This window comes from Notothenia coriiceps, unplaced genomic scaffold (genome assembly GCF_000735185.1).
Source record: "Notothenia coriiceps isolate Sejong01 unplaced genomic scaffold, NC01 NC01_scaffold00000339, whole genome shotgun sequence".
Lineage (NCBI taxonomy): Eukaryota > Metazoa > Chordata > Actinopteri > Perciformes > Nototheniidae > Notothenia > Notothenia coriiceps.
Genome location: NW_011333040.1, coordinates 19,056,855 through 19,068,400, shown reverse-complemented (window position 1 = coordinate 19,068,400; position 11,546 = coordinate 19,056,855). Strand labels below are relative to the sequence as shown.

Below are 11,546 nucleotides of genomic sequence, written 5' to 3'. Positions count from 1 at the left end.
GACAATCTGAGTGCGTGATTGCCTGTATTCCTGACAAAAGTCTTGACCTCTGAGTCCGCCTCATGTTCCTGAGGGGACTCACAATCTATGCAACTTAAATCGATTCATAGGTCACAGGGTTTGCCAAACCAGTGGTTATAACTTTCTATTCAGGGCGCCGTGTGGAATTTTAGTAATAGCAATATTTTTTCTCTTATTTCCTATTTTGTAATACTTATAGATATACCTCATTTTGTTCTTATTCAAACTTTCCCTCACTAAACATTTTTAGGTATTTCTTTTATTGTATGACTATGTCCACATAAGTAGCCCACTCCTCTCTTACATGGTATTAGGAATTCAACGGGGAGTTTCAAGTGGTCTAACTACGAAAATTGAGTTATAAATTTTTAAGGGCCCACTCGTAGGGGACTGGGGGGATTCCTCCACTCAAGGGCGAGGGGGCAGCATTTTTATCGTGAATATGGCGACGGTATACGGCACTCGGCTACTAGCTCGGAAGTAACATTTCAGCGCCACATGACACAAAAGCGACCCCTCACAACGTCCTTTGGCAGGTGACATCGCAGGGACAATAGCGCGAAAACACGTCACGAGTATACGGGCATATACAAGTGACCTCAGGTCTGGGAGTCGTGGGGGTGAGTTTTATGGAGGGCCGCGGGACTATGGATGCCACTTTGTACCCACCTTTGTAGTACGAACCCGGCCAAAGACGTTCCCTGGTCCTCTGCTGACTAGGACATTTCCTTTCTTATCCCCGGTACCTAGGCACTCTCCATACTTTGGAGGAGGTAGTCGTCCCTAACTTCTACTTTGCACCGACCAGGAAAGTCGTACTGTTACTAGGGTTTGTGTCTCGGCGTGCCGTGCTTCCCTCACCGAAGGCATTCTTCGTAAATTCCAGTACCTCACCGGTCGGTGAGGGTCTGAGTGGGGTCTTCTTTCTAGAAACCTCCCTCAAACTTTCGAGCACAACGTCACTGTCGGGTTTTGTAGTGACGGATCTCCTCTAGACGTACTCGTTACCCGGTTTTATGTCTTGCACACACTTTTTGAAAAACACTCTGAATGTCTTTTGCAAACTGGAGCCGGTACACGGTCTGTTCTCCATATATTTTTTCTTAACCTATTGAAAACAATAACTGGTTGTATGATAAAAGGTGGTATTAAACGTTTTTTGATTTTTAGTATGTTACATAAAGCGCTAACATAAAAAGTGTCAGAGAGTTATCACTCCATCTGTCCCTTTTAGTCCGGAGAGAGTTAGGAAATTACCCTCTTAAACGTTGTTACCACCGACTGTTTATTGCAGGAACGGGGTGCATCTTGTGCATTTAACAACTCAAGAGCGATATAAATTGTTTTTTACTATATATCAATTTACGGTACCTGCTGGCACCGGTCCCTCTCTCACCCTCTCTCTCTCTTCCTCTCTCTCTCTTCCTCTCTCTCTCTCTCTCTCTCTCTCTCTCTCTCTCACACACACACACACACTAAATGCGCTATTTCCACACACACACAGAGCCGAGCTTGAATGACACAAGCACACTTTTATTTCCATGCAACCCTCTGATTGGTCTGGTGTCTTGCCTCTGTTGCGTTCACTGAACACGGGAAATTACACTCCTACTGTCCTCTCTAGTGTCATGATGAGGTTCACGTAAAGAATTAGAATTGTCAGGGGCTACAGAAAAAACATTCGGGGCAGGCCAAAATATTATTTTACCAACAATATGGAAATGTATTGGCTACATATTACACAGATTATGCACAGCGGGAGCAGCAATAACCGTCAAATAATAATTCAGACAGGGGAGCTCCGCACCGCCTGCCTGCCGCTAGGGGGTGCTGCAGCGCCCTCAGCACCCCCCTTCCCGCGCCCATGGTAAGTATGGTGTTCTTTGGATGTAACTCAGCATTCTTTCTCCTCCAAACACGTCTAGTTGAGTTTTTACCAAAAACTTCTATTTTGTTTTCATCTGACCATATGACATTCTCCCAATCCTCTTCTGGATCATCTAAATGCTCTCTAGCAAACTTCAGACGGGCCTGGACATGTACTGGCATAAGCAGGGGGACACGTCTGTCACTGCAGGATTTGAGTCCCTGGCGGCGTAGTGTGTTACTGATGGTAGCCTTTGTTACTTTGGTCCCAGCTCTCTGCAGGTCATTGACTAGGTCCCCCCGTGTGGTTCTGGGATTTTTCGCTCATTTTGACCCCACGGGGTGAGATCTTGCGTTGAGCCCCAGATCGAGGGAGATTATCAGTGGTCTTGTATGTCTTCCATGTTCTAATAATTGCTCCCACAGTTGATTTTTATATTATCGAAAATGCCGTGGTTAGACCGGTCTGTAGAACTTGTCTGCTGACGAATTGTCTCTGACTTGTAGGCGGCTCCATGCGCTGCTGCGCGGCGCGCTCCGTCAGCGACGCGCCGGGGGCGAGAGAGCAGGGTCAAGTCTCTACTCTGTGGGGGCTTCTATATTCTTCTAACAACGCCGGCAGCGGCATAGCGCCGCATACTATTTACTATCGCCCGGGGATCTATTATTCGTAACTGCTCGCACTAGGCCTATTCTTAGCTCCATATCACGCCCGCATCGCCACTCCGGCTACGTGAGGCGGGTGTGAGTGAGGCGTAGCGCGTGGTGCGTTGGACCGACCTCGGCGGGCCTCCGATACCGACATGTCTAGAGTGACATACTAGTGTACATAGTAAACATGTAGTAAAGAGGGTAAAAGGGAGGAGTCAAATTGTATTATAAAAATATTACACTTCAATCCGCGCCAGAGTAGTATGTGCGCTGGTACGTCGGGGTTTTCCCTCTCGTATTAGTAGCGGACTTCCCCCTCGTGTCATACTACTTTCTAGTGGTGAGTCCACACATCTATGTACATATGTATTGAGTCGGTCGTGTCGGTATGTTCCCGCAATTGTTTTGTTTATATCGCTATATATATGATGAGAGTATTGCGTATTAGACGGTTTGTTTACAGTATACTGTTCGCTTCAGTGTCTAAAGATACCATATTTACGTGGCACGCTTTTGATGTGCAGCCTACTATTATGTGTTTTATTTAACATTGGAACGTTTTAGGTTGCGCCTCGCATGTAATATGGTGACGCCAATCCATCTGTCGCCTGGAGTTACCGCAGATTTCACAATTCAGTTTACCTGTTTACAGTTATGCTGTTGTTGCGAGCTACTACCGAGGATCGGCCGGGCGTTGTCTGAGATAAGTAAGTCCTATACATCATAGTATATATGGTTCAACGTTGCCCTCTCTGCTAGGGTGATTGCGTTCCGGACATATATTGTCCTTCACCCAGTGATCTGCTAGTGCGCTTTTAAATTTTTTTACATTTGCCGTTCGGTATAGCAAACAGGGGTCTGACTACGCATTTCTCTCCGTGACACGGAGAGAGTTCAGTCGTAGATTAGCGGTTTTATACCTACTGATCGCAAAGGTACTCGTTTGTCTGCAGGGAGCGGTATTTTGTGTTCACAGTATCAGTTTCCTGTTCAAGTTGTCGGTCTGAGTCTACTGTCAATTACGGCCGGGGAGTTGTGGTAGTTATCACGTTTACTGAAGGAGTTTCCGCAACGGTACTTGCGTGGGGAGCGGCAATCGTACTATTCACGATTTTCAGACACTTTACCGTTTTTGTCTAGTTTGAAATGTACACACGATTGGCAGGTCGGGAGCTCTGTATATACGCAATCAAAACTCTTAAGCGTTTCAACCGATGCCAGTGTTTTTACAGCCGGCACTTTGGCCAAAAGAGTATTTTAGGTCATTGTACGGGTTTCCGTGTTTTGAAGTGTTCAGTATTGTCGTCGGGAGTTGTGTAGATCCGCACTATAGCCCACGTGTTTAAGGCACAGTCGCTGCTAGTGAGCGGCAGTTTGTGTTTCACCCAATGACGACATTGAGTTCTGTAAAAGTGGGCCGGACTTTGTGGGTGTACGGTGCCCGGTTCATGAGCTCATGTGTCTGTCGCGTGCTAACTGCCGCTGTTGTCGGCGCCTCGCAGCTTCTGGGCGGTTGCGCGAACGTCGAATTACCATACAACTAACATTGAATGTAAATTACAGTAATTCTTTTCCACTTGATACTGGAGGAAAGGGGAGTCTTCTTTTCCCTTTGGTGGACTACGTCTCTCCCTCTCCGTTCTCTGGTATTTTCCTACTTCAATTTCTCTTTGGCCCCCTAAACTCTCGACTCCTCAAAATTTCTCCGATGTACAGACCCGATCCCGAGACGGGAACCCCGGGACCGGACCGAGGAAAAAATCTGCGACACTTTCCTCTAAAAGTGCACCTTGGATATTAAAACTTAAAACTGAACACGGCAACAATGAAAAAAACCTAGAACATGTGAGCGAGATAAAAACAATTTGTGAATATGTTGGGCAAAGTAACATGTAAAAACTAGGGTAAGGTCCCGGGAGAGGGAGCAGCCGAGGACTTCATAGACGAACAGATCACTCACTCCATTCTTGTGTGAATGGGTACCTTTGTCCTACTGTAAATCGCACTACTAACCTCAGTTTAACAATGACCCTATTTTGGAAAAAATTCATTGCCTATGCAAACTGTAAACCGTGACACACTACACCAACTAACTACAATTTATACGTATACGAGACGACTGACATTACAGTGCGACACTATATTCCACTGAGACGCCAACTATACTGTTACGTAACACTCACCATATTGCGCTCTAGTTACTCCCCCATGCCCTACACCAGGCTTCGACGGAATTTGTCCCCCGAGGGTTGGCTGTTGCCCAGCAGGGAGGTGCCCTCCCCGTCAATCTTTACGAGACCCAAGATGGTTCTGGTGGGTTCGTGGATGGTTGATGGTGTGACGGCAAACGTGTACCGCAGCCTGTGGCGAAATCCGGCTTTTATTCACTTCTTTCCGTCGCCACAATCTCCGTGCGCATTCGCGGGGATCTCGTCTAATTCCCTAGACACACTCTCAGACCCCCAAGTCAGCTTTTTCTAACCTCGCCGGCAAAGGGCCTCGGAATAGTCGTGGCCTTGGCCATAGTCCTCGGCCGGATCTTTGGGAACAACATATATCTTCAATCCTAGGAAGAAGTGTCTTCTTTACAGCAGTCTCGTACCATCGTTGTGGTAGGTTTACCGTTCAGTGAGAGCTCAGGGGTGAAAGCTCAGGTTCAGGCTCAGCTGGATCCCTTCAGCCTAGCTCAGCCTCCAGCTAGCCGCTCAGGTTCGCCTCAGGTTCAGGGCTCAGGTTCGGTAGCTCAGGTTAGGCTCAGTGGGTCTCATCAATACCTCGGAAGGAAGTAAAGAAAAGGTGTATTGCTCGTAAACGGGCGAGAAGGGTTCCCCTCTCGTTCTACACGCTTTCGACTTCGTGCTAGCCCCACAGGGATCCTGATGGAATCCGCCTTATCAACCCCGCGCGGGTCCATTCAGTTGAGCGGAGCCGTCCACGTGCCGGTCCTGTCTATGTAACTGAGGTCTGTTTAACGAGCTAGGCTCAGTTCAGCTTCGCAGTACACTGTTAGCTCAGGCTCAGTACACGTGCTCTTAGTCTCAGTCTAGTAACAGCGCCTCTTTAAGTGTAACTCAGCTCAGGCGAAGTAGTCACGCGTCTAGACTCAGCACGTGCTCAGGTTTTTAGCCGTGAGATCAGGCTGAGCTCGCTCGGTCCTGAGCTCCTGAGGTAGAGATGGAGTCTATTATGTACTTTTATTGATACACTGATTTATCTTGATGTGTCGAGTTACCTAATTTGCGTGTCAGAAAAGTACCTGTTCCGTTACTCTATACACAACTCATATCAGTACGTGTAATCACCGTCTTCTTTGCGACTTTGGTCTTTGTACTTCCAACATCGGACTCCCTAGAACAGTGTATAAGTGGTGTACTACCCCTTATCTATCCCACCCATGGCTTTTAGTCAAGGCCAAGCCTTGGCAAGGGGTTTGTATAAACTAAGGTAGCTAACAAATCTTACAATCAAAGCCAAGCGAATAGCTGGCTTCCTTTACTAGAGCGGCGAACGACCGACCACCTGCCCCGCCCGCACATCGCTCGTGTCACCGTCCAACCCTCGTTTGGTCAAGTCTCTTCTTTTTTAGTTAACAGGCGGCCTTAAGTATTTTCAACACTCCCTGCTCTTGCTGGCGTCCGAGGAGAGATACGGTCCTAGCTCGACTGACGCGTGCTACGTTAGGCGAGAACGGAGAGTAGAGAGAGAGTTAGAGGAGAGAGAGAGAGAGAGATGAGAGAGAGAGACAGAGAGCAGAATAGATGTGTGCGCCGGGGCGACGGGAAATTGTCGATAGAACGTTGAATAAAGAAGAGATTGTGCTTCGTCGTCAATAGGGTCGCAAAATCGTGGAACAAAAATTTAACTGTCGGTAAAGGAAATACTTCATTTCGTCTGGAGGACAGACAAGGACGTGCCGTTGCCGCAGAGTGTAGGGGCCTGACCTTGTCTAGCTCTCGTGTCCCTACAGTCATAACAATACTTGTGCCCATATGCTTCTGTTTAACTTTCTTTTATGTCATTACATTCATGAAAATGTTTGTCACTCCTGACCCGTCTCGACGATCATCATACTCCTGTACACAACCTGGTCTGACACACACCTGACGACCTAGATGTCCGTCCCAACGTCACTTGAGTTCCCCTCGACCCGGTTCAACATTGTAAGAAGGTTTGACGTGTGAATCTTGATTGATTTGTTACCCGTCTCTTACTACATTATGTAACTAAGTTTTGGATTCTTCATTTGTCAAATTACTAACGTTTATCTTTGTCTATCCTGAATTAAAAGTATTTACATAAAGAGGGTCACTTAACCGACCCGATCAATGGAGGTTTCCTTGCTTAGCTCTATGGCCTTGCTTTTCTGTCTGTGTTAGTCTTGGCCTTAGCAAAGAGGGTGCATTTTTATTTACCTCTCCAGGGACATAAAAGTAGGATTCCTGATAGGTTGACTCTCTCTGTTTCTACTTTTTTTTTATGCAGGTCTTTTGTTGTAACAGGACTAATATTCTTTACATAAACGTTTTATCCACCTTTTTTTAAACCGTGGCTGTTTGTTTTTCTAAGGACCGAGGTTGTCTGGTGGGACTTAGAAGAAATCTTGGGAGACAGGAGAGTGACACAATTGACATAACTTACCGTTGGAAAACTTGGCATGTCATATCTTTTGTGGAGCAGGTGTTGGAGTTTGTCAGTGTGAGGTTTGAGGGATACCCGGTTCTGGTTTCTCGACAGTCTTCCTATGGTCTTGTTTAAACGTCTCGGAACGTGGTCCGCCTCTTGACTTAGCGACGTATCAATTCGTCGAATANACCAAAAGAGCAATTTTTTCCACCAATTCTTTTTTGTCTGGAGCCGCAAAACCTATTTGATAGCTTGATAGCTTATAAAGTTGTATATATTGTTACATCATAGATGATGTAACAATATATACAACTTTATAAGCTATCAAGCTATCAAATAGGTTTTGCGGCTCCAGACAAAAAAGAATTGGTGGAAAAAATTGCTCTTTTGGTCAAAAAGGTTGCAGACCCCTGGGTTAGTAGCTTCAGATTTATTTCGATACACTTTATTTTAGACCTTAATTTTGGAGTTTTGTTTCCTCGATTACAGGTTGGTTTCAAACTTGTTGTTTAAACTTTGAATTGATGGAAAAGATCATGCAAAAAAACACACATTAAGTGGTAAAGTTACATCAAAAAACATACAAATGAACCTAGGGATGGGAATTTGAAAGCAAATGTACATTCGAATATTCGACCCCCCAAAAAATGGTTAACCGGTTAACCGAAATGTACATTTGTTAAAAAAAAAAAATTCAAAAATATTTAAAAAAAAATGTTTCAATAATATTTGGAAATAAATACATACATGTTCAAATAAGTGTAGAAAACAAGTCGAATTTGTCAAATTTATTGAACTGGTGATCACAGTTTGACAGTTATAGGCCTACAGCTTTCATGTGCGATTCACAATCAGCCCAGCTGTAGAGAAGACCCTCTCAGCTGGAACGGAGGTTGCGGGTATAGCAAGGTATAGCATGTATATCAGTCCGTCATTTTGACAGATTACAACAAACTCGGAACAGCGCCAAAGTTTCCCCGCAGCGAGGCTCCGGTGTTATGCCGTGTTATGCATGCCCTCCAAAAAGGAAATTATACCGTTTCCAAACCTAACTTTACCGTACAAATCATTGAAATGTCTGTGAGTTTTGGCTTTACGCTGTGCACGCTCCCGCGAGGTGCAGCAGCCATGCATAACACGGCGTATGCGAACTGTCAACGAGTGTTGACAGGGGGCGGGGGAGCACGCTCATGAACTGTTAGCGCCGGAACCTCGCAACGGCTGCGGAGCGCATTCGCGCCACATTTGGGCCTAAGATGAGGTTTGAGTCTTCGTGATCTGCGTGTAGGGAGGGGCAGCAGCCATATCATTGGTTAGAACTAGCTAGATCTGATGGATTTGGACATAAACACGAGTGAAGTATAACCGGATGCGAGAGAGAGAGATCAGCACCTGCAGCTCTGCCCGCTGTGAGGGACCGGTGAACGGAGCAAAACACACCTTTAGACGTCAACTAACTGATTTAGCTATGGCACTGTCGCATATATATACATTGAATTATTCAATTTGATAATATGTAATCAACTTAGGCATTCCTCCCAAAAAATAAATAAATACTAATATTAATAAAAATATTCGAATACCTGAATAATTTCGAATATTCGATTAATCGTTCCCATCCCTATTTGGTGGCATCGCGTAATCTAAAAAGGCAGTGCCTTAAAATCATGTTCTTTTTATTTAGTTTGTTTCTAAAAAGAAAAAGGCCCATAATTCATTATCACATATTTGCAGCTCAATTATTTATATATGGTTTCAGCCCCAAAAAAAACAGAATTGTTTGTATTTTTGTATTTTGAGATGCCATTTGTTGGCTTAAACTTCATTAACATCTCATGGTTATGACATCATTCAGATTATGCAATTGTTGTGTGTGGGTTTCTGTAGGACAGAAATAACAGATAGTCTGAACAAATGAAAAACTTTAATGAACACTGCAGACTGTTATTAAAAGTATGCATTCAAAGCCGCACTCCGTAGGGTGCCAATCTTATTTGGGCATCCCAGAAACATACTGAATATCAATTTTAACCATCCCAATGTGAATGTGTAATGACCCAAAATGTGAAACACATGTTATTGTAGTTAACTAACCAACAAACAGGATTAAGTGTGAAGCTACTTTTGAGGAAAAATTTTGCTGTCATCACAGGTAGTTTTCTGATTATATTTGGTGATGTCATTACTGACGTTGTTGCTATGTCCTTACAGCGAAAAAGCTACCCAAGAATGAGCCTCAGGCGGCTGGCGCCAGCGGCGGGCGGAACCGAGGAGTGGACCTGACGGAGACGGCTCAGCCCACCAGCCGCTCCTGCTGCAGTAACTAACCTGGCTCTTCCTGCTCATCCTTCCCACATACCCCCCTCCTCCTCTGCCCCCCCTCCCCCTCCTAACTGGACATCGGGCTCCTCGGCTTCCTGACGTCAGACCTGACTGTCAATCTCACTCCCCTGGAATAGCTAAAAGACTCTGTATAGCTGCATTTCTAATACCTTTCTTTTTTTTCTTGATGTTCTTTTTTTTTTTCTTAAACTTTTTTTAAGAAGTGTATATCAGTATAATGGATGCATGTATCACTACAACGCCTAAACACATTTGTATCTTTTATTCATTTGTAAGACTTACCCCAATTTAGAAGAATGAGCGAGAGGGAAAACCTTTGAACGTCTGATTGTGTGGAAGTGTGATTTGCTGATGAGAAGCTGTAGCCTCGTTTATCATTTCACAGGGTTGACTGGATGCGAATTATGTTGCCTATATGCTCACAATCAGAAGAAAACCAAATTGTTCCCAACTCGAGACGCCTGGCTTCTCTGTCTGTTATGAGGCATCAATGCATTGAGACAGTGCCAGGAAAGGACTGTTGTTCAAATCAAGGACCGCTCCCTCCTCACATCTGTTACATAAGAGGACATACACATAAAAGTATTTATCCAAAACTGCGATGATCCACATTTGGCTTCCTACTATGCACAACCATGTGTATAACAATATGGGTTTGTGTCGTTGCCGGTTATCAGAACAAAAGTCGTCGGGTTGTCGAAAAACCTAGAGCTTTGGAAAGTTCAGTAACATCAGGAACCAACACCTAATGCCAACATGAGGCCGGTGTGACGGGATGTTTTTTTGGCTTGCTATTTAACAAATGTTTTCATGTTGTGGGTTCATCACACCTATCACAGAGGCTAGATTTTCACATTGAAAAATCAACAGGAAATTTGATGACTGTTGAACTTCCATGGTTGCAAAGACTTGAACATACAACTAGTTATATGTTATAATCTCTTTCTGTTCCGTCTCTGTCCAGGTGAGTAGTAAACCTGCATCAAACTGGGTGATCTCAATCTTAGGGGGTGTTTTTAAAGTAGAGTTCAGACAGCACACAAACATAAAATTGGACTACTACCCATTGTCACAAGTATGTGAAAAGAATATACTTCTATATAACTTTGTTATAGGGTGCAATGTTGTTTTCTTCCTCCTTTAGCACAGCTTGCAGAGCTCATACGCTCACAAGGAAACAATATAGAGATTCCGAACAATTGTACAGTTCAATATTGGTCTGCTTGTTTATTTTCTTTCTTTATTATATTTTCATCCTAGACCATATAAAAAAATGGTCAAATGTTAAGCAGTGGGGGTCTTTTTAGGTATATGTAATGCTATTAACAAAATCCCTCTCCGGTGTATTGTTACTTTTATCAGAAATGGTTCATGGTCATGTTTGAAAGGAACTTCTATTTGCATTGCACATTGTTGATCATGTTTTAATTAATGACTGCCCCTCGATTTTATATGATGGACTGTATTGGACTTGCTAACCTACAGCTATAAGCAGGTAGCATAATTAACCTAACTGGTGGTCTCTCTTACAGCTTAATGAATTTTAATGATGTAAAACAGCATTACTAGTGATGGGCTGATCAGTTTTGAGTGTCTGAATACAACTTAATAAATTCAATAAACAGGTCTCTTGTATGCCTTTTTGCCATATATGTCAGTGGTATCACATGGACGTAAAGATGCTGCAGATATTGATACCAGATTTAGACTTTCACATGGTATTTGGTAAATATCTAAATGATAAACTGTTTCCTTTAACGGGGTGTCTATTTGCAACTGGGTGAAAAAGAGAGACAACGTGTCCCCCCAAAGGTGGACGCGTTGCTTCCTTTCCTTGTGCCCACTGAATCTACTGAGATATTTTCACCTTCTGCTGGCTTTAGTGCCGAGGAATCACGCACGAAGATTATCTCAAGTCTCTCCAACCAGGAGCATGGCTCAATGATAATGCAAGTAGAAAATGTGTCTTAGTTTTAATATGGCAATCAAATAACATTTATATAACATTTTAATTGTAAAGCAATGTAACTGAATGGTTAATT

The 11,546-nt window shown here is 44.0% G+C and overlaps 1 protein-coding gene across 3 annotated transcripts in view; it reads left to right on the top strand.

The window, feature by feature from the left end:
* LOC104947906 (ras-related protein Rab-5A) overlaps positions 1-11,130 on the top strand; it is a 21,531-nt gene extending 10,401 nt beyond the window's left edge. For all 3 annotated transcript variants that reach the window (XM_010774040.1, XM_010774022.1, XM_010774032.1), the window contains exon 6: positions 9,373-11,130. In XM_010774040.1, coding sequence (XP_010772342.1) covers positions 9,373-9,488 — 116 coding nt within the window. In that variant the 3' untranslated portion in view covers positions 9,489-11,130. The remainder of the gene's footprint in view (positions 1-9,372) is intronic.
* Positions 11,131-11,546: the final 416 nt, after the last annotated feature.